At 44.6% G+C, this 27,188-nt stretch overlaps 4 protein-coding genes across 5 annotated transcripts in view; all 4 read right to left on the bottom strand.

Moving 5' to 3' along the window:
- LOC311583989 (tripartite motif-containing protein 75-like) overlaps positions 1-27,188 on the bottom strand; it is a 135,688-nt gene that overhangs the window by 34,612 nt on the left and 73,888 nt on the right. The window lies entirely within an intron of this gene.
- LOC311585016 (tripartite motif-containing protein 75-like) lies at positions 562-2,684 on the bottom strand (the record flags this gene model as incomplete). The annotated part of the gene is made up of 2 exons (XM_084759811.1): positions 562-1,085; positions 1,133-2,684. One exon carries the CDS (start codon positions 2,682-2,684, stop codon positions 1,272-1,274), a length of 1,413 nt encoding a protein of 470 aa, XP_084615937.1. The 3' UTR covers positions 562-1,085; positions 1,133-1,271.
- On the bottom strand, positions 3,073-16,361 carry LOC311584000 (tripartite motif-containing protein 75-like). 2 transcript variants are annotated; one of them, XM_084758012.1, is made up of 2 exons: positions 15,478-16,361; positions 3,073-3,158 (listed from the first exon to the last, which is right to left on the bottom strand). In XM_084758012.1, exons 1-2 carry the CDS (start codon positions 16,086-16,088, stop codon positions 3,092-3,094), a joined length of 678 nt encoding a protein of 225 aa, XP_084614138.1. In that variant the 5' UTR covers positions 16,089-16,361; the 3' UTR covers positions 3,073-3,091. The 2 variants fall into 2 exon arrangements, with proteins under 2 accessions (XP_084614138.1, XP_084614137.1); XM_084758011.1 differs by lacking the exon at positions 3,073-3,158 and having other exon boundaries at positions 15,221-16,336.
- On the bottom strand, positions 13,906-15,248 carry LOC311584005 (tripartite motif-containing protein 75-like; the record flags this gene model as incomplete). The annotated part of the gene is given in 2 exon segments (XM_084758019.1): positions 13,906-15,029; positions 15,033-15,248. Coding segments are annotated over 2 exon segments (558 nt in total), but the record flags the coding sequence as incomplete, so codon positions are not given.

Below are 27,188 nucleotides of genomic sequence, written 5' to 3'. Positions count from 1 at the left end.
AATACACAGTCATTCATCAGAAGAGCAGCCAGAGGACCAAAATGATGTTTACCTTCAAGCCTGTAGCTTTCCCCAGCAACGATGTCAGGTGGCTCATATCTGCCTGCTGGACCTCTAGCTATAGAAAATCTAACAAGATTGTCTGGCCTGACACATGCACATACTTAAACACAGATGTGCCTACCTATACATAAATAGAAGTAAATCTTCTTTCACAGAAGAAATTCATGGCACCTGGGCATCGTGGCTCAAATCAATGGTCTCTGAACCCAGGAAGCTGAAGCTGGCTTGCTGTGGGTCTGTGGCTAGCCTCTCCCAAAGTGAGCCCCTGTCTCAAAACCAAGTCACAACTAAATACTATTTCTACCCAGCCTTGTTGCCTAGGCATGTAATGTCAGCATGTGGAGGTTTAAGAATCTGATCATCCTAACTATACAGTGAGTCCAGAGGCAGAGTGCAGTGCAGAGATACACCATGAGCCACCAAGCCTGGACATTTTAAGAATTAAGTGGAAATTTGTAAGAATGTGAAAGAAATAACCCAAGACCCTGACGAACAATCTTCTTACATAAAAAGAGTCACTTTACCTTTATTAAAATTAAATTTCATGGACAAACCAGTGCATTAATGGGAACCTTGTCACATTTCACCACATGAACATATGTAGTATTTACATCAGCTTACAACCATCTCCTCCAACATTTGTCTCTCTCTAGTGACATCATCCCAGATGCTTTCCTGCAGCTTTTCTACTCTAAGGGACATTACCACTGTCTACACTCACCCTGCTTTGCAAAGATGTAGATACTTCCTGTTTGATCTAGGTCTAACTCAGCAGACACTCATCAGTCCCTTTCTTTTCCTTGTTTCCCTTCTGTATCCAGAGCCAATTTCAGGGCCTGAGATGATTCTGCAGGAAAAAGGGCTTGCTGTGCAAATCTGATTACCTAAATGCAATCCCTGGGGCATAGGAAGAAAGAGGGGAAGTTTTGCTGACACCCACATCCTCAATTATAGTCCATCTGTGTGTCCCTCTCTCTCTCTCTCTCTCTCTCTCTCTCTCTCTCTCTCTCTCTCTCTCACTCCTCTCTCTCTCTCTCTCTCTCACACACACACACACACACATACACACACACACACACTAATTTTGAAATACAAATTGATAAAATATATTAAGACATAACAAGGTATAGCAAGCTAGTGGCACATCTGCATTGGAGGCAGAGGAGATTAGAATACGAACAAATATCATAAGACCATCATGTGGGGCTTCACTCAGAACCTGTGGTAGAACAGAGTCTAAGAGGTTCTGAATGAGGTCCTATGTAGAAATAAGGACAAAGAGGACCAGTAAACGTGTCCCTGAAGGTGTAGATGTGACATCTCTCAGGCATGCAAAGGAAGGAAAGCTCTCCCAGCTCACAGTCCAGGAAAACTCCAATGGCTCTGGCATGCTTAAACTGAGAGTCTGGGTCAGCTCCTGAGACATCGAAGTGGTCCCCTTGCCAGACAATCCTCCAGCATCCCTGGGGGATAGAGGACTGCCTTTCCCTGATGGGCAAATCAGCTTTGCAGATACCAACAGCCCACTCAGCCTTCTTTCCTACCTGCACCTCCCAGAAATGTCTCCCAGAAGAAAAATGAGGAAAGGCCAACACAACAGGGCACTTGGTAAACCTATTTGAAGAAGCAGGACCACAATGCGTTTCCTTTGCAAATGTTACCGATCTTTTATCCTCAGAAACAAGCAGGTTTGAATGGGCTGTTTCTAGGTCTAGCGTTACTTGCTCTGTAAATTGCTCTATTACTCTTTCTAAGGCCGAATTCGGGAGATATTCCAGAGGAAAGTTAAATAAGTCTCTTCTGAACTGAACACAAAATGTTGGTGGGCTTATCTCAGTCTCCACATCCTGGTGGAAATCCTTGACTATCGACAGCAGTTCTGCTTCAGATAGTTCCCTCTTAGTCACCACTGGGCTCAGGAGATCTCTGAGCTTGCAGCCATAGTTTTCAAATGCTGCTATGTTGTCAAGCAGTTTCTGCTCAGTATCCCTCTCCTGGTCCTCTAACCTGTGCAATGCTGCCAGCTGTTCTTGATATAAAAACTGGTCCAGCTGCTCAAATTCAGCAGTCAGTTTCCCCCTCTGTGCTTCTGCCTCCTCACTCAGGGTTGTGATTCTATGATACTGAACACTCATTGACTCTTCAACTTCCTTCACTTTACACTCCAAGAGCTTGATGAAGCCATGAAGCTTGTCTCTGTGGTGAGATGCAGCCTGTGCAATGGGTGTCACCTGGTGGCAATTGTGACTAGCAGGCCCAATGCACTGGTCACACAGCAGCTGCAGGTCATACTCACAGATTAGGGTAAAGACCTGGTTGTGCTTCTCACAACTGGTACTGCTCTCCTGACCCTTCCTTTTGTTCTTCTTCATGCTGTGGAGCTGCTGAGCAGTTTTAATCATCATTCTGAGCTGGGTGTTGCAACTGTGGATTCGCATCTGGCAGTGGTGCCGACAGACAGGACAGGAGAACCTGCCTGGCAGCACTGCCCAGAAGTCTTTGATGCAGGAGTGACAGAAGTTGTGTCCACATTCGATGGTGACTGGGTCTGTCAGGGTATCCAGACAGATGGGACATTTGGTCTCTGCCTGGAGTCCGGCCAAGGGCTCTGCCTGTGCCATCAGATTGAGAATACAGGTCTGGACTATGACTGGTTTCCTTTTGAGGGTTGGCTAGGGTACTGTCCAGGGACAGGCACACTCACTCCTTCAGTTCTCACAGTCCCTCTTGGAAACTGCTGTTAACACATTGATGGCCCCTGTTTTCCCCACAGAGGTGGAAGCCTTGAGTCCTTTGTGGTTCTAGGCTGGATAATTCCAGTTGCCAACAAGGTCCATTGCGTGGGCTCACAGTTAATAACAGCTCTGGAAGAGGGCTAGTCTTCTTGACTCTGGCAACTCAGTTGTTTTGAGGGAAAATACGTTTCTTTAAAAAGAACGAAATAATAAATTAACTTCAGATGTCCCCACTCAATGGCTGGCTCCTGTTAAACCAAGAGCTGCACCATAACTTGTTCTTCCGAAGCCTTCTAGGCCCTAGCTCCTCTGCCTACTTGGTCCCACAACCCATCTGCTCTCCAGTCCCTCCAACAAGAGCTGTGAAAATAAACAGAATAACCAAGGCACAGAACAACCTTGGTTAAATATCCTTCCCTGTAACCTCTGACCATCAGGCTTCCACCTCCTAAGTGCTCAGATCAGAGGGCTGGGATCACAGGTGCTCCCTGGTATTGAACCCTGGGCCTCAAGCATGCTGAGCAAACACTCTACAAACTGAGATACACTTTAGCCTTTTTTGGTTGGTTGGTTTTATTTGGTTTTTATTTGTTTGTTTGTTAGTTACATACTGGGTCTCACTATGTAGCTCTAGCTATCCTAGAACTCACTTTATAGACTTTGCCATCCTGGACTACACAGAGATCCTTTTGCCTCTGACTCCAGAGGGGTGTGCTTAAAAAGCTGTGTACTCAGCTTGGATCTGTTGACACAGTCTCATCCTGGTTTTGCCTGGAGGTTGTTGAGCATGCCTTTAATCCTAGCACTGGGGAGGCAGAAGCAGGCAGTTCTCTGAGTTGGAGGCCAACTTACTCTATAGAATGAGCTCCAGGACATCGAAGATTACACAGAGAAACCTTGTCTCCAAAAATAAAAACAAAACAAATATATAGTATAAACAGGCCTAGAAAAACATTTTTTATTCACTCACTGTCTCTCTCTCTCTCTTTCTGTCTATATCTGTCTCTGTCTCTGTCTCTTTCTCTCTATGTGTCTCTCTGTGTCTCTCTATATATCTCTCTGTCTCTCTGTCTCTGTCTCTCTCTGTCTCTCTCTCTCTCTCTTTCTTTCTCTCTCTATCTTTCTCCTTTTAAACAGTGTCTCCTTAACCCTTGCTTATTCTCTGCAACTTGCTATCCAGACCAATGGAGGCATCTGCTTCCACAGTGTATTCCCCCACTACCTGTAAGATGCAACTTCATAGGGAGAAAAACCACAAAATGCAAGGCTAAACTTAGCTGTTTACTGAATGTGAGGACACTCTATATTAATTGAGACCATGCCCCCACCCCAATAAAAACAGCTGTGTGTGTCGAGTCAAAAATGTAATATCAGGTCATAGGAGGCAGGGGCAGATGGATACTAGCTAGTTCAACTGAGTGTTCACATAGACTTCCAGACTAGTTAGTCAATGTCTACATGAGCAGACCTTGTCCTGACACCCAAACAACAAAAGCTGCCATAATCCATGAGGAAAGAATACCTACAAGTGGGCAAGGCTCTTGCCTCTGAGCCTGAGTGCTTGAGGTCAATTCCCAGGACCCACAAGATGGAAAAAATGACTCTCACCAAATCGTTCTGACTTCCGTGATGTGCAACACTTGTCGCTAAACATGAAAGCCAGGGTCCTGGGGATGGACATTATTGGTACAGCACTTGGGCTGAGCATAGACAAAGCGCTGGGTCCCATCCTAACACCTCACAAAAACATCATGTTAGAGACAGAATCCCTCCCTGTTGCCCCAGATCTTCAACTCCCTTTGTAGCCCAGACCCATCTGGATGCTGGGATTACAGGTATGTACCACTTAGTCAGCTTGATAGGTTCTTTTAAAATCCTTAGAAGAGTCTGGGAAGGAAACCTACTCCAACAGAAGCGCTAGTGTCAGAGCGTACCAGGTACAGTGCTAGAGCCCAAAGGCCAGATCCAGCAGGACCTGTTCCTTTCTAGTCTACCTTAGTTCAGCGCTCACTCATCCAGGTTCCCTTTTGATCCAACTAAGGTCACTCATCAGGATGCTGACTGGAGTGAACACAAGCTACAGACTTCAGAATGGAGGGAGCCTCAATTGGGAAAATGCCTCCATAACATCAGGCTGTTGGCAAGCCTGTGGTACATTTTCTTAATGAGTGATGAATAAATGGGCCCAGCTCTTTGTGGATGGTGCTATCCATGGACTGGTGGTCATGGGGTTCTGTAAGAAGGTAGCCTGAACAAGCCAGGAGAAGCACCCCATCAGCTCTGGCCTCCAGGTTCCTGCCATGTGTGAGTAGCTGCCCTGACTTCCTTTGATGATGAACTATAATGTGGAAGTAAAAGCCAAATAAACCTTTTCCTCCCCAGCTTGCCTTGGTCATCGTGTTCACCAAGTAACAAAACCTCTAAAACAATCAGACACCCCCTTTTGCCAAAAACCAAGAATATTTACGTCAATATTTGTTTCCTCACTAACTATCCAAACATAAACAGTGTGATTTGTCTCACAGTAAGAATCATAATTAGTCCAATGCCTGACTTCTGGTAGAGACTACTTCAACATTTCTTGACGCAGCATGGTTACACAAGCCAGAAATGCCAGTAATTGTGAGGCTCGGGCAGGAGGATCATAAATCTGAATGCAGATTGGCTATGTGGGAAATGATAGTCTGAAAAATAAGTGATTGATCCACACTGGTGGTACACATGTCTTTAATCCCAGCACTCGGAGGAGAGACAGGGGCATCTTGGTGAGTTAGAGTTCATCCTGGTCTACAGAATGAGTTGCAGGACAGCAAAGGCTACACAGACAAACCCTGTCTCAAAAAATAGAATAGAAAGAGAGATGATAGACAGATGGATAGATAGATAGATAGATAGATACATAGATAGATAGATAGATAGATAGATAGAGAGATGGATGGTTGGATAGATAGGTAGATAGGGAGAGAGGGAAGGAAAGAGACAGAGAGGGAAAGAGAGAGAGAGAGAGAGAGAGAGAGAGAGAGAGAGAGAGAGAGAGAGAGAGATGGATGGATTGCATGCAGAGGCACATCTCCCCCATCTCACAGAAGCCTCAGGAAAACCACATCTTATTTTACCCACCCCCCACTTCCCACTTCACCACAGCTCCACACTTATTTGAACAGTCCTCTCTGGGCAGTTCCCTGGCTAGTAGCAGAAGTGATGCCCTGATCTTTCCACACACATCTAGATAAATGATGCCAGGATTGAGAACTCTACCAAGAAAATAAGCAGGGCTTCCTGGGAGTGGAAGTAGGAGGGGAAGGGAAAGAGAAATTGAGGGTAAAGTTCTGTGAGATCTTATAACTCAGTCAAAACTAGAAGCTGAGTTCTTCCTACCCCAGCTTTTGCAATTAGAGGCAGGTGTATGCAATGCTGGGAATCAAACCATGGGCTTCTTCTATAGGTGCATGATACTAGGCAAGCACTGTACCAGTCTAGAAGCATCCCTACTCTGCTCTAAAAAATATAAGTGCTGCACACCTAGAATCAGGCAGATCTCTGAGTTCTATCCCATTCTGGACTACAGAGCAAGTTACCTACCTCCCTTCACTTTCTATCTGTCTGTCCTGTTCTCTTTGGCTTAGGGCCTAAATGCAATTTTTTTCCTCTAAACCTACAGTCACCTTGGATACCAGGAAGAACAAAACTTGCCAGGACAGAAACCCCACCCCTACATACCAGATGACAACAATAGCTTCCATGATGGTAAGAGCCCATAACCTGGAGCATGAGTCATCATCTTCCAAGAGCTAGATTGGATCCCTTCAAGAATAAGAAGTGATGAGAACTTGTGACCACATTACACAACCATGACTGATTTCACCAAGAATACACACCTCAACTAGGACCAATTGGTTATGCCTGCCTGTCCCCAACCCTAATTTCTCTCTACTGAGACAAGGGCATGGCAAGGTAACAGCCAGTCTGAGCTAGACTGAGAGAACTTGTCTTCTAGCAAAACATCCTCCACCACAATATGCCACCAGGCAACAATACTCAAAAATTTGTGGTCATTCTAGACTACGTAGGGAATTAGAGGCCAGCTTCATATACATGACACCTTCTTTAAAAATAGATAGATAGATAGACAGATAGATAGATAGATAGATAGATAGATAGAAATACTAGCTGAAATTGACGATACTAATATATTTGGCTCATTATCCTTTTTTGTACTCATGTATTACTGTACAACTTTCAAAACTAATACTGAGCCAGGTGGTGGTAGTAGCAGCGGTACATGGTGGCAGCTATGGTGATGGATTCCTTTTAGCCTACTATTTGGGAGGCTGAGGCAAGTTGTTGCCTGTGAGTTTCAGGCCAGCCTGTTCCGCAGAGCAATTTTAAGGAAAACCAGAGCTATTACACAGAGAATCCCTATCTGGAAAAACCAAAATAACTTGTTTGGATGTTCTGTCAGGGAAGTGCCTCTGCTTGTATACCCTTGACCAAAGACCTATCCTCCTCAATTAATGGAAGGTCATCCTTTTGGACTGAATGTGCAGCTTCAAGGGGGACTCAGATGGAGCTAATAGGGAGTAAAGAGATACTTGCCTAGCCTGCCAGATCTACCAAATCAACCATGGGGCTCCATGAGGCAACAGAATCCACTTCTTAGATAACGCCAACAAACCAAAGAACCCAGTGAAAAATGGGGTGTAGAGCAAAACAGACAACGTTCAACAGAGGAATATCTAATGGATGAGAAGTACTTAGAGAAATGTTCAACAGGCTTAGACATCAGGGAGGTTTCTAAGAAACTTTAAGATAAATCAACTTCAAGACCCAACTATACTATTCCTGGGCATATACCCAAAAGATGCTCCACAAAACTACCAGGGCACTTGCTCAACTAAGTTCTTAGCAGATTTATTTGTAACAGCCAGAAACTGGAAGCAAGCTAGATGTCCTTCATCAAAGGATGGATTTAAAAAATATGTGGTTTATTTACACACTATTATACTGCTCAATATTGCAGGCAAATACATGAAACTAGAAAGAGTCCTCCTGTGTGAAGTATCCAAGACCTGTAAATACCCACATGGCATGTACTAAGTTATAGGTGGATATCAGCCAGGTGAGTTGGGGCAGGCCAGTAACCCCAGCACAAGGGAAATCAGAGGCAGGGGGATCTCTGTGAGTTGTAGGATAGCCTGGTCTACAAAACAAGTCCACGTCTATAAAGTGAAACCCTATCTGAAAAAGAAAACCAAATAAATAAATAAATAAATAAATGAACAAATCAAACAAATAAAAACCTCAAGTAAATAGACATTATCAATGAAGTACAGGATAACCATGCTGCCAGCCACAGACTCAAAGTAGTCAAGCAAGGCCCAAGGAAGGATGCATGAATCTTAGAAAAGGAAAGAAAACAGACACCTGAAGTAGATGGAAGGAGAGAACTGGTTGAGGAGGGTAATAGGGGTGGAGATCAGGTGTGGGGAGAGTTAGAGGAGAGGGTATGGGGGGAGCATGGGGGAAGAGAATGGAATTCAGTGGCAGGGAGCATCTCTGGTCAGAAGACAGCATGTAGAAGTAGAAAGGGATCTTTAGCTTTTAGCTCTTTAGCTCTTAAGCTGAGCTAGTGAGCCTTATGGGCCATTACGATAGGGAGGTGAGCACAGTAGCAAGATGAGCTGGGATCTTTCTCGGCCTCTCTGACTTAGGAGGGTTTTCACCCCAGCTTCTGGCTCCTGATTTAATTGATAAAACAGAAGAATCTGGGATTTTCTTTTAAAACTGTTCATGCCACACACACCCACTCTCTCCATCCTCACAGTCTCCAGCAACAGGCTGCTCATTCCATTCCATAGAAAGTGTCTCCACATACCACATGACAATGATGGATATAGGGGTTGACACTTGTAATCCATACACTTGAGAAAGTGGTGTCAGTAGGAATTCAGGGGACTGTAACCAGCCATTCTAATCCATCTGATGCACTCCAAGCCTGTGAGAACCCCCGTCTCAATGAAGATGGACAGTGTCCCTGAAGATAACAATTATGATCCTTCCCCATCCTCCACAGGCACATGTAGGAATGTGCTTGTGCACTCCCACAAAAGTACACACATACATACACACACTGATTGTTGACTCAGTTTCCTATTTTGACCTTAGAAAATCTGCTTGGGTTCTACTGAATGAATGTGTCTTGTATATTCTGTTAGGGTGTTACCAAAGGGAAACCACAGGCTCATCCACTCCCCAGAGGCTCAGGGAGCACACTACAGTACAGAGAATACAGTGAGGACCCCAGAGCTATTGATGAAGGCTAAGGGAGCACACTTCAGGAGAGAGAGAAGACACAGTGAGGATGGGTGACCTCTTGTTTGTTGTTTGGTTTTGGTATTGTGTTTTTTCCAGACAAGGTTTTCCTGTGTGATAGCCTTGGCTGTCCTGGAAATCACTTTGTAGACCTGGCTGTCCTCGACCTCAGAGAGATCGACCTGCCTCTGCCTCCTGACTGCTGGGATGAGTGATCCTCACAGAGCCTGGATGGGTGGGCAGAGTTTCTTGCTCACAGACTCCACCAGGGGAAGTTGGTGGGTTCTAACTCCTGCTTTTTGGAGATGAGTGCTCATGGAGCAATGTCGGCTTAATCCTCCTGCCTCTACCTTATGAATTCCAGGGTTACACGTCCAATATTTGATTTCATGCAGTTCTGCAGGAAGAACCCAGTTGTCATCTATGTTGGACAAACATTCCACAGGCCAAATTATATGGGCCATCCTCCAGGTTTTTCTAATTTTTTTAAAAAAAATTTAAATTTCCATTCTCTAGGGCCAGTGGAGTGGAAGTTCCAAGCATGTGATTTTTGGTCTTTCTGGTAAGCAGACACATGCTTAGGCTATGTACAGTGCATTCTGATTAGGATAAGCTCTTGCTTAATGTTAAGCATATGTTACAAAATTCTATCACTTAGAAAGTCACAAGTGTTTAAAGTAATTGGATAAACATAAGACAGATAGATAAGTAGATGATAGGTAGATAGATAGATAGAAAGATAGATAGATGAGAGTGAATAAGATAGAGAGAGTGACAGAGACACTGAGAGAGACAGAGAGAAAGAGAACAAGCTAGGGAGAGCAAACTGAAAGTAACTTTGTGCAGACAGAAGAGCAGCATCCCATCCCTGTCTGTGTCCCTCCTTCCCTCAGGCAACACAGCACTCCTCCTCCTCTGCCTGCAGCATTCCTTCCCTGAGCCCAGCTGGCTGAACCTAGAGCTGATTCTGGCCATCCTGGCCCTGGAGATGATCTGTTCCCTGGCCTGTCGGCTCGTCTATACAGGTGAGAGTGGAAGGGAGCCTGAAGCGGAGCCACTGTCTTGTGACCTCTGTCCCCTCTCCTGCACAGTCAGAAGCATACCCTGATATTTTAGTGAAAAGCCTTCCCCTTAACACTGTTGTCATGCACAGCTGAGCACTTCTAGTCTTCTCTCCTTTCAGACCAACGGTGAGTGAAAGACAACAACTACCATTCAATATTCTACATTCCTGAATTTCATAAGTTATTGGGAACCTTTGAGCTGGAGATGTAGCTCAGACGTTAATAGTTTTTACTGCTCTTAATCAGGAGGCTCATGACTGCCTGTAATTACACCTCAAGGGATCCAGTGCCTCTGGCCTCCTGAAAGCCCAGGCTCATACCCTTACACACATGTGTATGAAATTAAAATCTTTGAATAAAAAAGAATTTTCAGCAGAATGAACTAAAGCTTTCACAGAACAGAAAACAAGCTTGTTTACTATTCTGTTGCAAAGACTCCTGATTCCTTTAGATACATCCAAGTCTGTGACTACTAAAATGTACTTCATCCAAGATAAACATGCCCATGCCTTCTACTAGTAATGTGAGTGAATCTCCAAAAAAGAATAACATTCACATATGGAAGCCACATTGTAAACAGTTTCCAGGTTCTAGGAAGAAGGCTCAGTGGGTAAGTGTGTGTACAGAGCTTACAGAAGATGGAGTTCAGTTCTCACACCCAGGTTGCCATTTCTTATGACTATGAATGAAACTGGAACCTCATCCAGATCTGTGGCTGTTCATAACTCTCTTGTGACATACATCCTAAATCCTTTGCTCTTCTTTTTCCTGGGATATTCTTGTGTGATATTATTTCTTTTGTTGTTCTTGATACATGAGGCATGACCTCGTGTAGTCTAGGCTGGCCTCATACTCCATATGAACCCAAAGATTGACCTTGAATTTCTGACCCTTCTACCCCCACTTCTCAAGTGGTGGGATTACAGGTTATCCTGATCCTTGTCCACGTTGTGGAATAGGAATAGAACTCAGGGATTCCTGCATGCTACCAAATGAGCTACATCTCCATCCCCTGTATTCCTTATCTCTCAGGTTGGATTTTTGACTTTGATTTTACTATGTATAAATGTTTACCTGCTAATATGCATGTATAGTGTGCATACCTGGTGCTCAAGCACACCAGAAGAATTGATGAGATACACTGAGCTTGAATTGCCAGGTAGATATGAGTCATCAAGTGTGTGGTGGGAATCAAAGCCAGGTCCTTTGGAGGAGCACCAAGTGCTGGTAACCGCTGAGCCATTGAGCCATAGTCTGACCCCAGAAGTTCGGCTTGAGAGCATCCCAAAATATCTCCCTCTCTAAATTTTATATCTTAACTCACCAGTCAGAGGTCTCTTTTATTGTAAATTCTTGTTTTATGGTATGGGTCTGGGTGTTTTGCCTGCAGGTATGTCTCTGCACAGTGTGCATATCTGCTGCCTGATGCGTCCCTTGATGAGGAAGCTTCTATAAGCTGTAGCCTTAAAGCCTAGGATTCAGGAAGTGAAAGCAGCAGGGTTAAGTTCAGAACTCTCTTGGCTACACATGGAGCTGGGGCTCCATGATTCCTGATCTCAGTAACAACAACCTGTAGCCTTAGTACTGGGTTTCCAGCTCAAGGACATAGGGTTTGCCTGGAGACCTCAACCTAGAGGTTGCATGCCATCCAAGCACCGCACAGTCAGTCATCAGTCCCTCAGTCGGAAGACTAGAATGCTGATGCATGCTCACCCTCACGGATGTAGCTATTCCCTGTACGCATGTCAGGTGGATAAAACTGGCTGCTGTACCTCCAGTTCCAGGTGATCTGATAACACTGGCTGGCCTGGCATAGGCACACACCTCCACTCAGATGTGCATACCTACACATAAATCAGAATTAGTCTTCTTTAACAAAATAATTCAAGGGACCTGCATGTGGCTCATAAGAGTGGTCACTGTACCCAAGAAACAGAAGCAGGCCTGCTGTGGGTTGAAGGCTTGTCTTTGCTATAGTTAGACCCTGTCTAAAAAACAAGTCATAACTAAATACTATTTTTGCTTTGCCTCGTGGCCCAGTCCTGCAATCTCAGCATGTGGAGAATCAATACTTTGCATAGTGAGTTCAAAGACAGCCTGGAACAACAAAAGGCACTACTGGATGCAAACTGAAAATGTTACTTATTCAAATCTGCTTATAAAGTTCACCACCTCCTGACAGCACAAGGCCAGAGGCAATAGTGGCTCCAGGCTAAATCACCAGTGTGCATGACTGATGCTACTAATGAAAACTATGGGGGATGCTCTTGGGTCCTTTGCTGACTGAAGAGGAGTATACATTTTAAATTGTTTTATGTGAATGAGGGTTTTGCCTGCAAGTATGGATGTGCCTGTGTGCCCTCTATGAGTGCCTAATGCCTACAGAGGCCACTAGAGAGCATCCCATTCTCTGGAACTAGAGGTAGATTTCTGAGACCCACATTGTGGAGACAGACAACTGATTCCAGGAAGCTGTCCCGTGTCCCCCACTTGGCTATCATGGCAAAAGTGCCAACGCATAAACACACACAATACATTGTATTTCAGGTTCATTTGTTTTGGTTTTCAAGACCAGGATTCTTTTGTATAACTCTGGCTCTCCTGGATATAGTCCTGTACACAAGTCTGGCCTGGAACTCACAGAGATCCCCCTTCCTCTGTCCCTGGAGGGCTGTGATTAAAGTTTGCACCACCATCAGCTGCCAATAAATGTAAAAGAAAACTCACTTCTGGAATGCGACAGAGCGCAGTTGTTAACTTGCCTCATATGTATGACACCGCGGGCTCCGACCTGCTCAGTGCATGTGGCTGGGGGTGGCAGCACCTGCCTGAGATCCCAGCCCTTGGGAGGTAGAAGCATGAAGAGAAGGGCCAAAAGCCGCTGTCACCCCAAAATCAAAAAACATTCTCCTACCAGAGATGAAGCCTGAGCCGCCAAGCCAGGACATATATAAGAATTAAGTGAAAAACTGTGAGAAGGAGAAAGTGATAACACAAGACCCTGAGGAACAGACTTCTTGCATACAAGGAGCCACTTTACCTTTATTGAATTTAATTCCATTAAAAAATAATTTCTTGGTAAAATCATTGCATTAATGGGAACCTTGTCACATTTCACCACATGAACATAGGTAGTGTTTACATCAGCTTACAACCATCTCCTCCAACGTTTGTCTCCTTCTGGTAACATCATCCAAAATGCTTTTCTGCAGCTTTTAAACTATAAAAGACATTACCACTGTCTACAGTCACCCTGCTTTGCACAGATACAGGGTGTCTCCTGTTTGATCCAGTTCTAACTCAGCAGCCACTCATCAGTCCCCTCCTTTCCCTTCTTTCCCTTCTCTATCAGAACCAATTTTAGGGCCTGAGATGGCTCAGCAGCTGAAAGGGCTTGCCATGGAGACCTGATTACCCAAATGCAATCATGGGGACATAAGATGAAAGAGGGAAGGTTTTTCTGACCTCCACACCCTCAACTCTAGTCTGTCTGTCCCACTCTCTCACACACATACATAAATACTAATTTTAGAATAAAAATAATAAAACTGTATCAAAGACTAAAGGCATTGGCCTCCAGTGCCAACTACTTGAAAAACTGAAGATCAAGGATGACAAGTTCACGTTCAGCCTGGACACCTCGGCAAGACTACACCTAAATCTAACAGGGCTGATGGTGTTAGCCCCCTGAACCCAATGCCTAGTCATGGAAGTGGGAAAAGAGAGGGGTAGGGAGAGACAGGGGAGAGAGGGTAACACTGATTGTTTGATTACTTAAATGAAAACCCAGCAACATCACTCTACTTTTGTTAATTTAATTTCTTATTAATATTTAAGGTGTTTGTACAGTTATAGAGAAAATAAGGTTGTATATTTGTGAGACAGAAGTTAGACAATCTGGAATTCAAGGTCAGCCGCTGATATATATAAAGTTTAAAGCTAACTTGGACTAAGGAAGATCCTCTTCGTTATAAAGTAGACAAAAAAATTCTTAAACCTCCTATAACATTCTAAGGTAGTTTGGGGTGCTGATGCAAACCTGTAATGCCAGGTTCACAGGATGGCTACTCCAGGAGAGTCTGCAAAGTTAGTTCAGGCTAGCCTAGGAGACTTACCAACCAATCTCAAAGATGAAAACATTGAAGTGTATAGCTCAACCCTATATCAATGCTAGGCATGGGGTTTAGAGGCAAAATATTTTTTTCTGTTGCCTAATGTGTTGTTCCATGTTTGTGAACCCAGAATAAGGAAGTTTTGATGGAACAATGCTTGACACCTTGATCACAGCCTGATCAGCATACAAAGTTATGGTCCAATCAGGTCACATAACAAGAACATGGCTAAAAAATTGTTGAACAGAGAAGCTCACACCTATAATACTAGTAATAAGACAGTGCAGAGAAACACACATTAAAAGATGTCTTCAGCTGGACAGCAAGGTAGTGACACATCTGTGTTGGGGGCAGCGGAGTTTAGAACATGAAGAGACCTCATAAGGCCACCATGTGGGGCTTCACTCAGAACCTGTGGCAGAACAGAGTCTAAGAGGTTCTGAATGAGGTCCTAGGTAGAAATAAGGACAAACAGGACCAGTAAAGGTGTCCCTGAAGGTGTAGATGTGACATCTCTCAGGCATGCAATAGAAGGAAAGCTCTCCCAGTTCACAGTCCAGGAAAACACCAATGGCTCTGGCATGCTCAAATTGAGAGTCAGGGTCAGCTCCTGAGATATCGAAGTGGTCCCCCTGCCAGACAATCCTCCAGCATCCCTGGGGGATAGAGGATTGCCTTTCCCTGATGGGCAAATCAGCCTTGCAGATACCAACAGCCCATTCAGCCTTCTTTCCTACCTGCACCTACCAGAAATGTCTCCCAGAAGAAAAATGAGGAAAGCCCAACACAACAGGGCTCTTGGTAAACCTTTTTGAAGAAACAGAACCATATTGTCTCTCGTTCACAAATGTTACCCAATTTTGATCCTCAGAAACAAACAGGTTTGGATGGGCTTTTTCCAGGTCTAGAGTTACTTGCTCTGTAAATTGCTCTATAACATTTTCTAGTGCTGAATACTGGAGAGGAAAGTTTTAAGTTTCTCTTCTAAACTGAACTGAGAAAAGGGGAGGGCTTATCTCAGTCTCCATATTCTGGTGGAAATTCTTGAGTGTGGACAGCATTTCTGCTTCAGGGAGCTCTATGTTAGACACCGCCTGGTTCAGCAGATCTCTGAGCTTGGAGCCATAGTTTTTGAATGCTGCTATGTTTTCAAGCAGTTTCTGCTCAGTATCCATCTCCTGGTGCTCTAACCTGGAGAGCGCTGCCCGATGCTCCCGATCTAAAAACCGGTTCAGCTGCTCAAATACAAAAGTCAGATCCCACATCTGTGCTTCTGCCTCCTCACTCAGGGCCAAGGTTCTTTCCTTCTGAACGCTGAGTGACTCGTCAGCTTCTTTCAGTTGAGACTTCAGGATCTTGATGAAGCCCTGAAGCTTCTCCTTGTGGCAAGATGCAGCCTGTGCAATGGGTGTCACCTGGTGGCCATTGTGACTAGCAGGCCCAATGCACTGGTCACACAGCAGCTCCAGGTCATCCTCACAGAAGAGGTTCAAGACCTGGTTGTGCTTCTCACAACTGGTACTGCTCTCCTGCCCCTTCCTTTTGTTCTTCCTGCTATGGAGCTGCTGGGCAGCTTCAATTATCCTTCCAAGCTGGGCATTGCTGCTGAGGTTCCCGTTCTGGCACTGGTGTCCGCAGACAGGACAGGAGAACTTGTCCAATAGCACTGTCCAGCAGTGTTTGATGCAGGGGTGACAGAAGTTGTGTCCACATTCGATGGTGACTGGGTCTGTCAGGATATCGAGACAGATGGGGCATTTGGTCTCTGCCTGGAGTCTGGCCAAGGGCTCTGCCTGTGCCATCAGACTGGGAATACAGGACTGGACTCTGGCCGGCTTCCTTCTGAGGGTTGGCTCTGGGGTACTCTTTAGGGACAGACACACTCACTTACCCTGAGCTTCTCACAGTCTCTCCTCGAAACTGCTGCCACCTCACTGATGTCTCCTGGTTTCCTCACAGTGGTGGAAGCCTTTAGTCCTTTGTGATTTTAGAGTCAATAAACTCCAAATGTCTAGAAGGTTTTTTCTGTGGGCCTACCACCAGTGATAGCTCACGTGGACAGCTAGTCTTATGGACCCTGTGAACTCAGCTGTTTTGAGGGAAATGAATTTTCTAAAAAAGAAAAGAAACAAAGTAATAAATTACTTCATACACTCCCATCGATGCCTGGCGTCATTTTACCCGATAGCTGCATCAGACCTCCCAGTCTGTCCTTCCCAAGCCTGTCAGTCTGAGCCCTAGCTCCTCTGCCCACCTGGTCCCAGAGCCCATCTGCTTGCCTGTCCCTCCAATCAGAGCTGTAGGAAAAACAGATAATAAACCTGGCACAGAACACCCCTGATTAAATACCCCTCCCTGTAACCTCTGACCATCAGGCTTCCACCTCACTTATGCTCCAATCAGATGGCTGGGACCACAGAGCCCTGCTGGGCATTGAACCCAGGGCCTCAAGCATGCTGAGCAAACACTCTACAAACAGATCTGTCCCTAGCCTGTTGTTTTGCTTGTTTCTTTTGATTTGTTGTTTTTGAGACCGGCTCTCACTATGTTTCTCTGGCTGTCCTGGAACTCACTACGTAGACTAGGCTTTATTTAACTTCACAGAGATCGACTTGCCCCTGCTCCTGGAGGCTGGGCTTACAGCTGTGCACTCAGCTTGACACAGTCTGGTACTGTAGTTGGGTATGAGTGGGGACTCCTGGTGTACACACACAGCTTAGGGCTGACCTGGAACTGGAAGAAATGGTGTTTGTTTCAGCCTCCCAAGGACTTATATTACAGCCTAGTACCAGTGGGTGGGGCTTTGTTGTAATGATGCTGAGATGAGAGGCAGCTAGGATTAAGCAGGAGGTACACCTAGGATGAGTTACATCCCAACCACCAGATGACTCTTGACTTCAGGTAAACGAGGACCATCTTGTCCTATCCTTTTATCTTTTTTTCTTTCACTGCTTTCTGAAACAACAACAAAAATCAACCAAACACCACCACCCCCAAAAAAACCCCCTTCATACCATTCATGTTCCTTTTTTAAATAATTAAATGTACCACAGAAGAACTTATAAGGTAAAAGCCCAGAGGTAATGTAGTTAAAATATTTCTGATTTTGCTAAGTGGCCATGGGACATGCCTTTAATCCTAGCACTCAGGAGGCAGTTCTCTGAGTTCATGACCAGTCTGGACTTTAGAGTAAGCTCCAAATCATCTAAGGCTACATGGAGAAACCCTGTCTCCAAAAACCAAAAATAGATAGAGGGTGAGGGGGGGGGAAGGGACCCAACCTGCGGTTATAACTAAAACTCGGGAGGGAGGTCTCCTGTTGAGAATGCAAGAAACATGAAAGGAGAGCAAGTCTGATTGATTAAACTTTATTCCTAAGGCAGCAGCTCTTATACTCGGAAGGCAGGGAAGCATGTTGCTATTGCAACCCAGCTGCAGGCTTTTCTCCAAACACTGGGGAATTCCAGGCAGGGGAATCATGTCCTGCACACAGGGTATCTTGCTTTGTCTTCATCTAGCTTTAGTCTAACTGTTGACTCACAACAGGGTCGCTCCATCCCTATCTGCCTTTAGTCTAACTGTTGACTCACAACAGGGTGGCTCCATCCCTATCTGTCTTTAGTCTAACTGCTGACTGACAACAGGGTCTGATAGTTTCTGGTGAAAGGCAAGCTCTGGGAAAAACAGAGACTTAAAGGTGCAGGCTCTGAAAAGATGGCTGAACATTGGCTATGTGGCCTATTGTCTCCAACAGGACAGAGAAAAAGAGAGAGAGAGTAGGTAGATAGATAAGAGATAGATAGATAGATAGATAGATAGATAGATAGATAGACAGACAGACATAGAGATAGTTGAATTCATACTTGTCAGATTTGACTTCTGGCAAATTACATTTTTAGCATTTAATGGGTTGTGTTATCTTGAACAAGGTACTAGTCTCTTCATGCCTTAGTCTGTCTTTTGTAGGTTCCTAGACCAGTTACACTCAGAGAAATGAACTGAGCATCTTCAGGTACTCCAGACATAGCACTATATCAGTTAGAACCACAGTAGGGATGTGATCATACCTCCAACCTCTATTCCTGGCTGTGAACAGAAACCACGCCTCTCTGTAACCTTCTGGAAGAGGGATCAAGTCTCCCTCCACAGAAGCCCTGAGTGAAGCTGGCAAACATCCATTCATCCTTTCGGACTTCCTGAAGTAATCTTTTAAGCATTGAGGTGCCAAAAGCCACAACAAACAGCATAAAGTTTAAGCAGATTCCCTGGAGAGGCAGACCTCCCCCTTGACACAGAAGCCTCAGGAAACCCAGGTCTTATTTTACCCAGCCTCTACTCCCAGCTCTCCACTTACTTTGAACAGTTCTCTCTGGGCAATCCCTTGGCCAGTAGGAGAAGTGATGCCCTGGTCTTTCCACACCCATTATGTAAAAGATGCAAGCAATGCTTCCTGGGAGTGGGAGGAATGGGGCAAGGGAAAAAAGTTTGGAGTGAGTATTCTGAGTTCTTGTAGCTCAGTCAAAGCTAGAACCTGTGCTATGCTTTCTACCCCAACTTCTGGGATTAGACGCAGGTTTATTCAATGCTGGGAATCAAACTGTGGGCTTCTGTAGGTACATGGCACTGGGCTAGCACTGTACCAGTGGAGAAGCATCCCTGCACACCTATACGCAGGCTGACCACTGAGTCCTGAGCCAGCCTGGTCTACAAAAAAGTTTACTTCCTTCCATCATTTTGTATCTGTCTGTCTTGTTCTCATTAGCTTAAACCATAAATGTCTTTGCCCTAAACTTGCAGTCGCCTTGGATTCCAAGAAGAACAAAACTGCCCAGGAGAGAAGCCCTATACCTGCACAACAGATGACAATAACACCTTCCATGGTGCTGATGCTGATCCTGCAACTTGAGTCATCCTCCTCCAAAAATCAGATTTGATCTCTTCATTGGCAACAGTGATGAGGGCTTGTGACCCATTAATGCAAGCAAGACTGATATTGACCAGCCATCCACACCTCAATTAATTATGCATGCTTGTGCCCATACCTAGTTTTTTCTCTAAAGAAACCTGGACTCACACCTCTAGCCCAGGGTTCCTTACATGATGAGCCAGCATTTTGCCAACTCAGTTCCGTGCACACAGCTATGTAATTACATTCATAGCAGAGGCATGACCTGTGAACTGGATTCTTTGTCTTTCTAGGAGCTGGAATTAAAGCCCTGAGCTACCACACCTGGGTTCAATTTCCATCCCTATTCCTCAGGGTTAAGGTCTCTTTTGTTTATATACGGTAGACCCTCGGTGTAGCCTAGCCTGCTGGGCCTATCTAGGTCAGGTTTTTCTTCTGAAAACCTCAGTAACAACAGCAGACATTTCTCTCTTGCAGAGGTATTTTCTAGCCTAATCTGTGCTGCAGGCATCCTGTTTGCGCCTGTGGCTGACATCGCCAGAGACACAATTCTAAAACAATAAATCAGGGTTGTCCTCCAACTCATAGAGAAGAAGATTGTACCTGCTTCTCCTAGAACCTGCTCTTTCCCTGAGCAGCATTGACTTCTTGGCTCTGGCAAAACTCCTTAGCTTTTAGGCTTCTGTACTTTACTCATTCCTTTAATGGAATGTCCAGAGGGCCCCTCCATACTGTGCCCTTAAATGTCACAGCCTTCTACTAACTATTACACGCTCTACAAGGACTCCTCGGATGCCTGCCTGACCCCTCACTGACTCCTTCTTAGAATTACAACTGTCTCAGAGTGTGTCACTTTGGGGAGTGTTTTTTGCTTCATTAAGGCAAGGGCACAACACAGATCACTGACCCAGGACAGACCTTATGATGGAAATAGTTTTTTGTTTGTTTGTTTGTTTCTTTTTTGTTTTTTTAAAGATTCATTTATTCATTATGTACATGGTGTTATGATGCCTGCACACCAGAAGAGGGCACCAAATTTCATTCTACATGATTGTGAGCCACCAAGTGGTTGCTGGGAATTGAACTCAGGACATTTGGAAGAACAACAAGGGTTTTTAGCCTCTGAGCCATCACTTCAGCTCAAGGAAGGAGATTCTTAGAGGTAGGGACAGTAAAATGTATGTTACAGAAGAAGCTGGCAGGAGCCAATGGCATTGACATGAAATTCTGAAATTTGCTAAGGCACTTCTAGATTTGAGAAATGTCCATAGTGTAACAGAGAATTTTCTATAATAAGTGACTGTATTGAAGTCATTAGGGTATAATTATTTGAGACAAAAGTCTCACAGTGTATGTAGCACCAGTTGTTGGGGAGACCACTGTGGCAGTTGAGCAGGAGGGCTGCTCAAGCCTCTAGCACTGAGCTTTCTCCCTGTGTCTCCTACTGCTATGCACACTCCTCTGGCACTGTTGCAGGCACAGGCATCATGGAACATGAATGGGAGGGATGGGGTTCAAAGAACAATGGGCCTTATGTTGTTTCTCCTTTTCTACCATCACATGCATACAGCTGAGAACAAACTCAGGTCCTCTGGCTTGGACTGCTATGGAAAGCATCTTTACCAACTAAGTCATCTCCCTGGCCAATTATTATCTTTTTAAGAGTCTCCTTATCTTTCAGGGATATGTTTGGAAATATCCCTGTAGTCCAAGACGGTCAGGAACTAGTTTACCTCTGTAGCCCAAACTGACCTTGAACTTAGTCTTTCTGCTTCAGCACTCAAGAACTAGGATTGCAAGTGTGCACCCAACACTCAGAGGAACACCTCTCTTTCTTGTGTTTACGGTTTCTTTAATATATGTAGATGCATGTGTGCCATGTGCTTGCCTTGCCTCAGGCTCACTGGAGTTAAAGGAGTTTGTGAGCTGCCACATAGGAAAATGCAAGAGCAGCAAGTGTTTTGAACCACAGAGACATCGCTGCAGCTCCGATGTCTTCATACTGTAGACTGTGAGAGTGCCACCTCCTGTCCCTCCTGGCCACCTCCCATGTGTCCAGACTGTAGACTGTGAGAGTGCCCCCTCCTATCGCTCCTGGCCAATATCAGGAGCTCAGCCTCCTGGGTGTCTGGGATCACAAGCCTGAGCCACTAGGCCCAGTGTGGCCATTCCTGAACCTGGCTTGTATTAAGTATCCAGGAACACTTTCTTCTTAGGGCCACTCACCACACCTGCCTGTTACTATGTGAAAAAAAACCCAATAAACAAGCCAAAATTCCATAAAACTAAACACATTGGGAAGAACTCATTTTATGTTAAATACTGACACCTGACCATAGGGGCCCTTGTCCCCCTTAAGAAAGCTTTCCTCTCTGAGTCACTTTGTTTGTTTGTTTCTGTGATCCATGTGTAGACACCCCCATACCCATGAGTTCTGAGTTCATAGATACAACCAACCTCAGAGTTAAAACACGGGAGAAAGTAAGACTTGTTCAGTTATAGCTTAGAATCTCTGTGCTTGGCAGGCTGAGGCTGAAGAGCAGTCCTGGGAGTTCCAGGCCAGTGTGGAGAACCAATCACAAAAGCACAGTAACAGAAGTTATGTTGAGAAGTATAAAGTCATGTGCCCCTGACATATACACTATTGGTAGGTCTCATATACTGTTCTTGTCACTAGTTATTATAAGTCATGTTGAAATGTTGTAGAAGCTTGTGAAAGAGTTTATGGAAACCTTTCATTTTGTGTAGCCAACTGACCTTAAACTCCTGCCTCACAGTCCTGCTCGCTGTGATTAGGAGCACGGTTTTCATGCCAGTTTCACTCTGTCATTCTACGGAAGGGCCTTGGCCATGCATGACTTTGAATATTAGGGGGACGTCAGGCAGCCAGTTCTCTCAGAACCCCTTAGATGACTATATATGACTCCCAGAATCTTAGCATCTTCTCTATTTATGGAAGCACAGATCACCAACTTCCTTAGCCTGTTGCTGACAGATATGACTAGTCTTCTGGCTCAGCCAATCATTGCTGAGTGATTTTTTCCCTGATATCACTCAGACTTTTAGCTCCAGATTGTTCTTTCCACACTACAACAGTCCCTTCTAAAACATGCTATCACAGAAACCACTGCAGAGGAAGCACACTTGTAGTTCCTGCTACTCAGAAGACTCCCGAGTCCAAGGCTAGGGGCAGCTGGTCTCAAAAACAAAACAAGTGGGGAATTGGGGATGCAGTGAACAAGGGCGTGCTCAAAGTCTAATGGTGGAGGCTGAGCCCTGGACCCACATAAGGGTGAAGGAGTGAACTGACTCTACAAGGCTGGATCTGAACTCACGATACCTTAGACCAGTATGTGCTTAATAGTACACCACAGACATTAGCTCCTTAACACTGATGGGAATCTATTTAAAGGATTAGCAGTAGCTCTGCATATCTTGAAGTTTTCTGTAAAATTAAATGGATTTTTCTTAATCGTTGAAAGAGATAACTTTACAGAAAGAGGCATAATATGGACTTACTATCTTTACTAACAGATCAATTCTAAGACAAAAGGTTAAAAAACATCACAAATTTCTCTCTCTCTCTCTCTCTCTCTCTCTCTCTCTCTCTCTCTCTCTCGTCTTTTTTTTTATCTTTTCTTAACTTTTCCCCCTATGTTTCTTATGCTAGCCTAATCATCAAAGTCCTGCTGCCACAACCTTGAGAGGAATGAGGTGATTATAGAGATGGTCACTGTGGCTGCCCTGACATTGGACTGACCAGTGGCACCTCATACTCAGCAGTGGGAGCTAACAATAGCAGGTGTGATGAGATGACAGTAATAGGACTGATTTTGGAGAAAAATACTCTCTCTCTCTCTCTCTTTCGGGTGAGTGTGTGTGTGTGTGTGTGTGTGTGTGTGTGTGTGTGTGTGTGTGTGTTGGGGAGGGGAGTGGGTGGGTCTAATATGCTCCAGGCTGACCTAGAACATGTATTCCTGGATAACCTTGACCCTCCTACCCTCCTGCTTCCATCCATCAGTCCTCGGCACGCACCATCACATCTGTTCATGTAGTGCTAGGGATTGAGGCCAGGGTTCCCTGCATGCTAGACAGTACTCTGCCAGATGAGCTGTACACTCAATCCCACATAAGCACCGCTTACCTACATGTCCTTCAGGAAGCAGTTACATCAGATATCCCTCACACCAGCAGGTCTCTTGATACTGTTTGTCCAGAAATTAATTGACTTCTGACATTACCTGGAAAAATTGTGATGCCACAAAGAGCTCAGATGAAGAAGGAAGAGCCCTGGCTCAGGGTGTCTTGTATATCCACACCTCTCATGTTGACCATCCAGCTGTGCCTCAACTCTGGGTTTTGCTGACCTTCTAATGTGTAAGTTCTAGGAAAGCTCAGAGCAGTGATATTCACAGAGGTGAGTCCTGCCTTATCTAGTGAATGGTTTACATTTTCATATTCCCAGTTCATCATGCAGGTCATTCAATATAGCTGTGGTTTTTTTGTTTTGTGGGTTTGTTTTTTTGTTTGTTTGTTGTTGCTGTTGTTTTTTGCTTTTTTTGTTTGTTTTTGCCTCATTTCATTTTGTTTTGGGGAAAATTTTCATTTTTGTTTTGGGGACAGCACTCTGTCACCCAAGCTGATCTGGAAATACAAGCAATCTTCCTGCCTCAACACCCAAAGTGCTGGGATTAGAGTGTGTGCTGCCATGCTTGGCTTTTCACTCTATGTCTGATCTACATCACTAGGCCATGGCTCCTTTAAAAATATCACAATGGGCAGACTTGTCTGTGTTGAGGGACTAGCAAGCCGTGGAACCACAAGTATTTTGTCTTCAGTTGTGGATGTTGGCTGTGTTAGCTTTCCCTCAGGTGAAGTGGACCAATGAGTCATCAACCTAGATAGACCAAAGGATTGATCTCACTTTAGTATTGCTGGGAGAACCAATTGGTTTGATGGGAGCTCTATTCAAAGCACAGGTAACCCACGGGCAGCTACACCGTCAAAGAAAATAAATTGTTATTCCAGCAATGAGGCTAACCACTGATAGACCCTGGGAGAGCAGCTGGACCTTGTGGACTTACAGAGTTGCCACTGAGACCATAACGTGACCTCCTGTGTCTGCCACTGCCCCCTCGCTCCCCACAAGAGAAAGCTCAGGGTAATTCTAGCTGCTTTGATTTGAACACAGCAATGACCATATCATGCCTAAAGGATAATTTCACTGTATTGTGTGCTCAGGTGCTTTGTATTCACCCACTGAATTATACTAAATATCTTGTGATTTTATAAAATTACATTTTACTTTATGTGTATGTGTATCTGTGAGAATGTGCATGGGTGGAATGTTCACAGGTGGTATAAAGGCCAAGGTTATCCTCTGTGTTCTCCACATGTACAACATGGAATGCATGTGTCCTATACAACATACACCTGCTGTTGAGGCCTGCTTTGTCTACAGGAGACTGCATCAAACACTGAATTAAAAAACGAGTTGTGGGAGGTTGAGGTGGAGAAAAATCCATGTATGATAACTCATCTATTCAGTGGCCTCTATTTATATTTTTGGTCATGAAAAGGCTTTGTAAGAGCTTTAAAAAAAAGATCTCCAGGAGAGGTGAGATATAAAACAAGGGCAGCTGCCTAGGGGAGGCAAATGGAGGAGAGAAAGGAAAAGCCACACTACTGAAGCTGGAGTGGAGGTCAGCTTCATGGCTGGCAGGCAGCGGGGCATGAAGAGCAAGAAGGGTTTAGAGAGAGCATAAGGAGGACTGAAATGATATAAAGGAAGCAGAGGGTGTGTGTGTGTGTGTGTGTGTGTGTGTGTGTGTGTGTGTGTGTGTGTGTGTGTGTGTGTGTGTAGAGTCAGGACACAGGAGGTGAAGGGATGTTGCTGCAAGACAGGGTACAATGACCATGTCACACACACACACACACACACACACACACACACACACACACACACACACTCAGGCAAACACAAACAAACCTACACTGTTAAAGACCAAGTGCTTACAATACAGAAGAGAAGTTATACTTTTCTATGCTATTCAGATAACTGGGCAATCTTACAACCCCATAGCCATCTAAGATTTGGCCTGTGGGTATTTTTTATTTATTATTTTTAGAAAAAGTTTTGGGATTCAATAAAAATATTTTAGGGGACCAAAAAGATGGTTTGGTGGTAAAGTGTCCTTGTTCCTCTTGCAAAAGTGTTTGAGTTCAGTTTCCAGCATCCATGCCTGGTGGCTCACAATCACCTGCAGTAACAGCTCCAGAGGATCTGACACACATATCATCTGAGCTCTGCACACACGGCATACTCTCGCATGTGTGCACATGTGTGAACATGCTCATATACAAATGGAAATGCCGAGGGCTAAAAGGCACTCATAAGTGACACACACACACACAGGAAATCTGTGTGTGACCTTCCTGAGAAGGCAGATGGCATAACATGTGTCATGGGTACAAACTCATGAAGTGAGAGATGCCCACATACACTGCTTGTTTTCAGATGAAATCTTCTATGTAGCCCAGGCTAGGCTGGAAGTTGCAGCAATCCTCCTGCTTCTGTCTCCTGAGTGCTGGAATTTGATGTGCACATCATGTGTAACCCATCTGCTTCACCAAATGCATTTCTCAAGTTCACCTGTGAAGTAAATGTGAAATGAACACAAGAATCTGACAACTCTGTCACTTTTTAAAGGAAGTTTTATTTAGTTTTTGAGATAGGGTCTCACTATGTGGTCTCTACTTTGACCAGGCTAGCCTCTGACTCAGACATCCACCATGTCTGGCACATATGGTTTTTTAAAATAATCTTTTTTGCCCATCAATGTCATACATATGTACAGAAACATGAAGAATATATTTGAGTCCAGCTAGTTTATCATGGAAGACCTAAGTCTGAGGACATGACCACAGTTTAAATGTAACTGCAATTACCAGCACTTGCTGCCTCATTTCAGTCTCAAACTGCAGGATCAAAATATTTACCCCAACAATTACAAGTGACCTTTTGTTTACATTTTTAGAGCCAGGGTCTCCCTTATTCTAGGATGGCCTGGAACTGGCTGTGTGTCTAAGGAGAGCCTTCAAGTTTTGATCCTCCTGTCTCCACCTCCATGAATTCCAGGAACATAGGCTTTTATTTTATTGTATGCATTGTATTTTATAGGATGTTGGTACAGAGCCCAGGCAGAATTCCTGGGACTTTCTAGCTAGCCATCTGCTGTATGTGTGCAGGTCCAGGCCAATAAGAGACCCTCTCTCAAAGGAGGTGAACAAAATCCGTGAGAATGACAGTTGTGGTTGTCCTCTGGCTTCTATATATATACACTTACTTACAAGTGCTCATTCCTTCATGCCACACACAATAAACATGTCTGTCAGAGGACAGCATATAAAAGGAAAAATAGGCAGTGAATGGACCAGTTATAGGAAGAAAACGGTGACTCATGGGAGAGATGCTGCTGCCCCAGTTGGGAGACAAACTCAAGATGAGGTGGCTTGACTTGTGTGAATGGACCATTCACACAAAAATAATCCCTGTAAGGTAAGATGGAAGAAGAAACCATGCACCATGTGAAGGATTACTGGTCAAGATGATGGGTTAGAAGAACCAGTAAGAGGCCAGGTGTAGCTCAGGGGTGCAGTGCTCTACTTCTTTACGCCCTGGTTGCAATCACTCCATACTGGGGTGGAAATCTCAACAGGAGTTTTGGTTTTCTTTAAGTCTAGATACCATCCCAACACGTGGGATGCTGGGAATATTGCTTCAAGTTCTTCAAACTAGTTACAGAGTAAGAATCTGTCTCACCAACAAAAGGCTGGTAACATAGATCTGAGGACCTGAGTTTGATATCTAGAACGACTTAAGAGAGATAATCAACTCATAAATATTCACCTGACACCTGCACATGTTCTGTGGTGCTCTCTAATTCCCGAAAAGCACAGAAATGCAAAACCATAGGTTTTCTAAAGGAGAAACAAG

The sequence above is a fragment of the Acomys minous genome (genome assembly GCF_964271855.1).
Source record: "Acomys minous genome assembly, chromosome: 15".
NCBI lineage: Eukaryota > Metazoa > Chordata > Mammalia > Rodentia > Muridae > Acomys > Acomys minous.
This window is presented reverse-complemented; position numbering and strand designations above follow the sequence as displayed.

Excerpts from the sequence above, each read along its gene's own strand:
- LOC311584000 (XM_084758011.1), bottom strand. The coding sequence starts at position 16,088 with ATGGCACAGGCAGAGCCCTTGGCCAGACTCCAGGCAGAGACCAAATGC.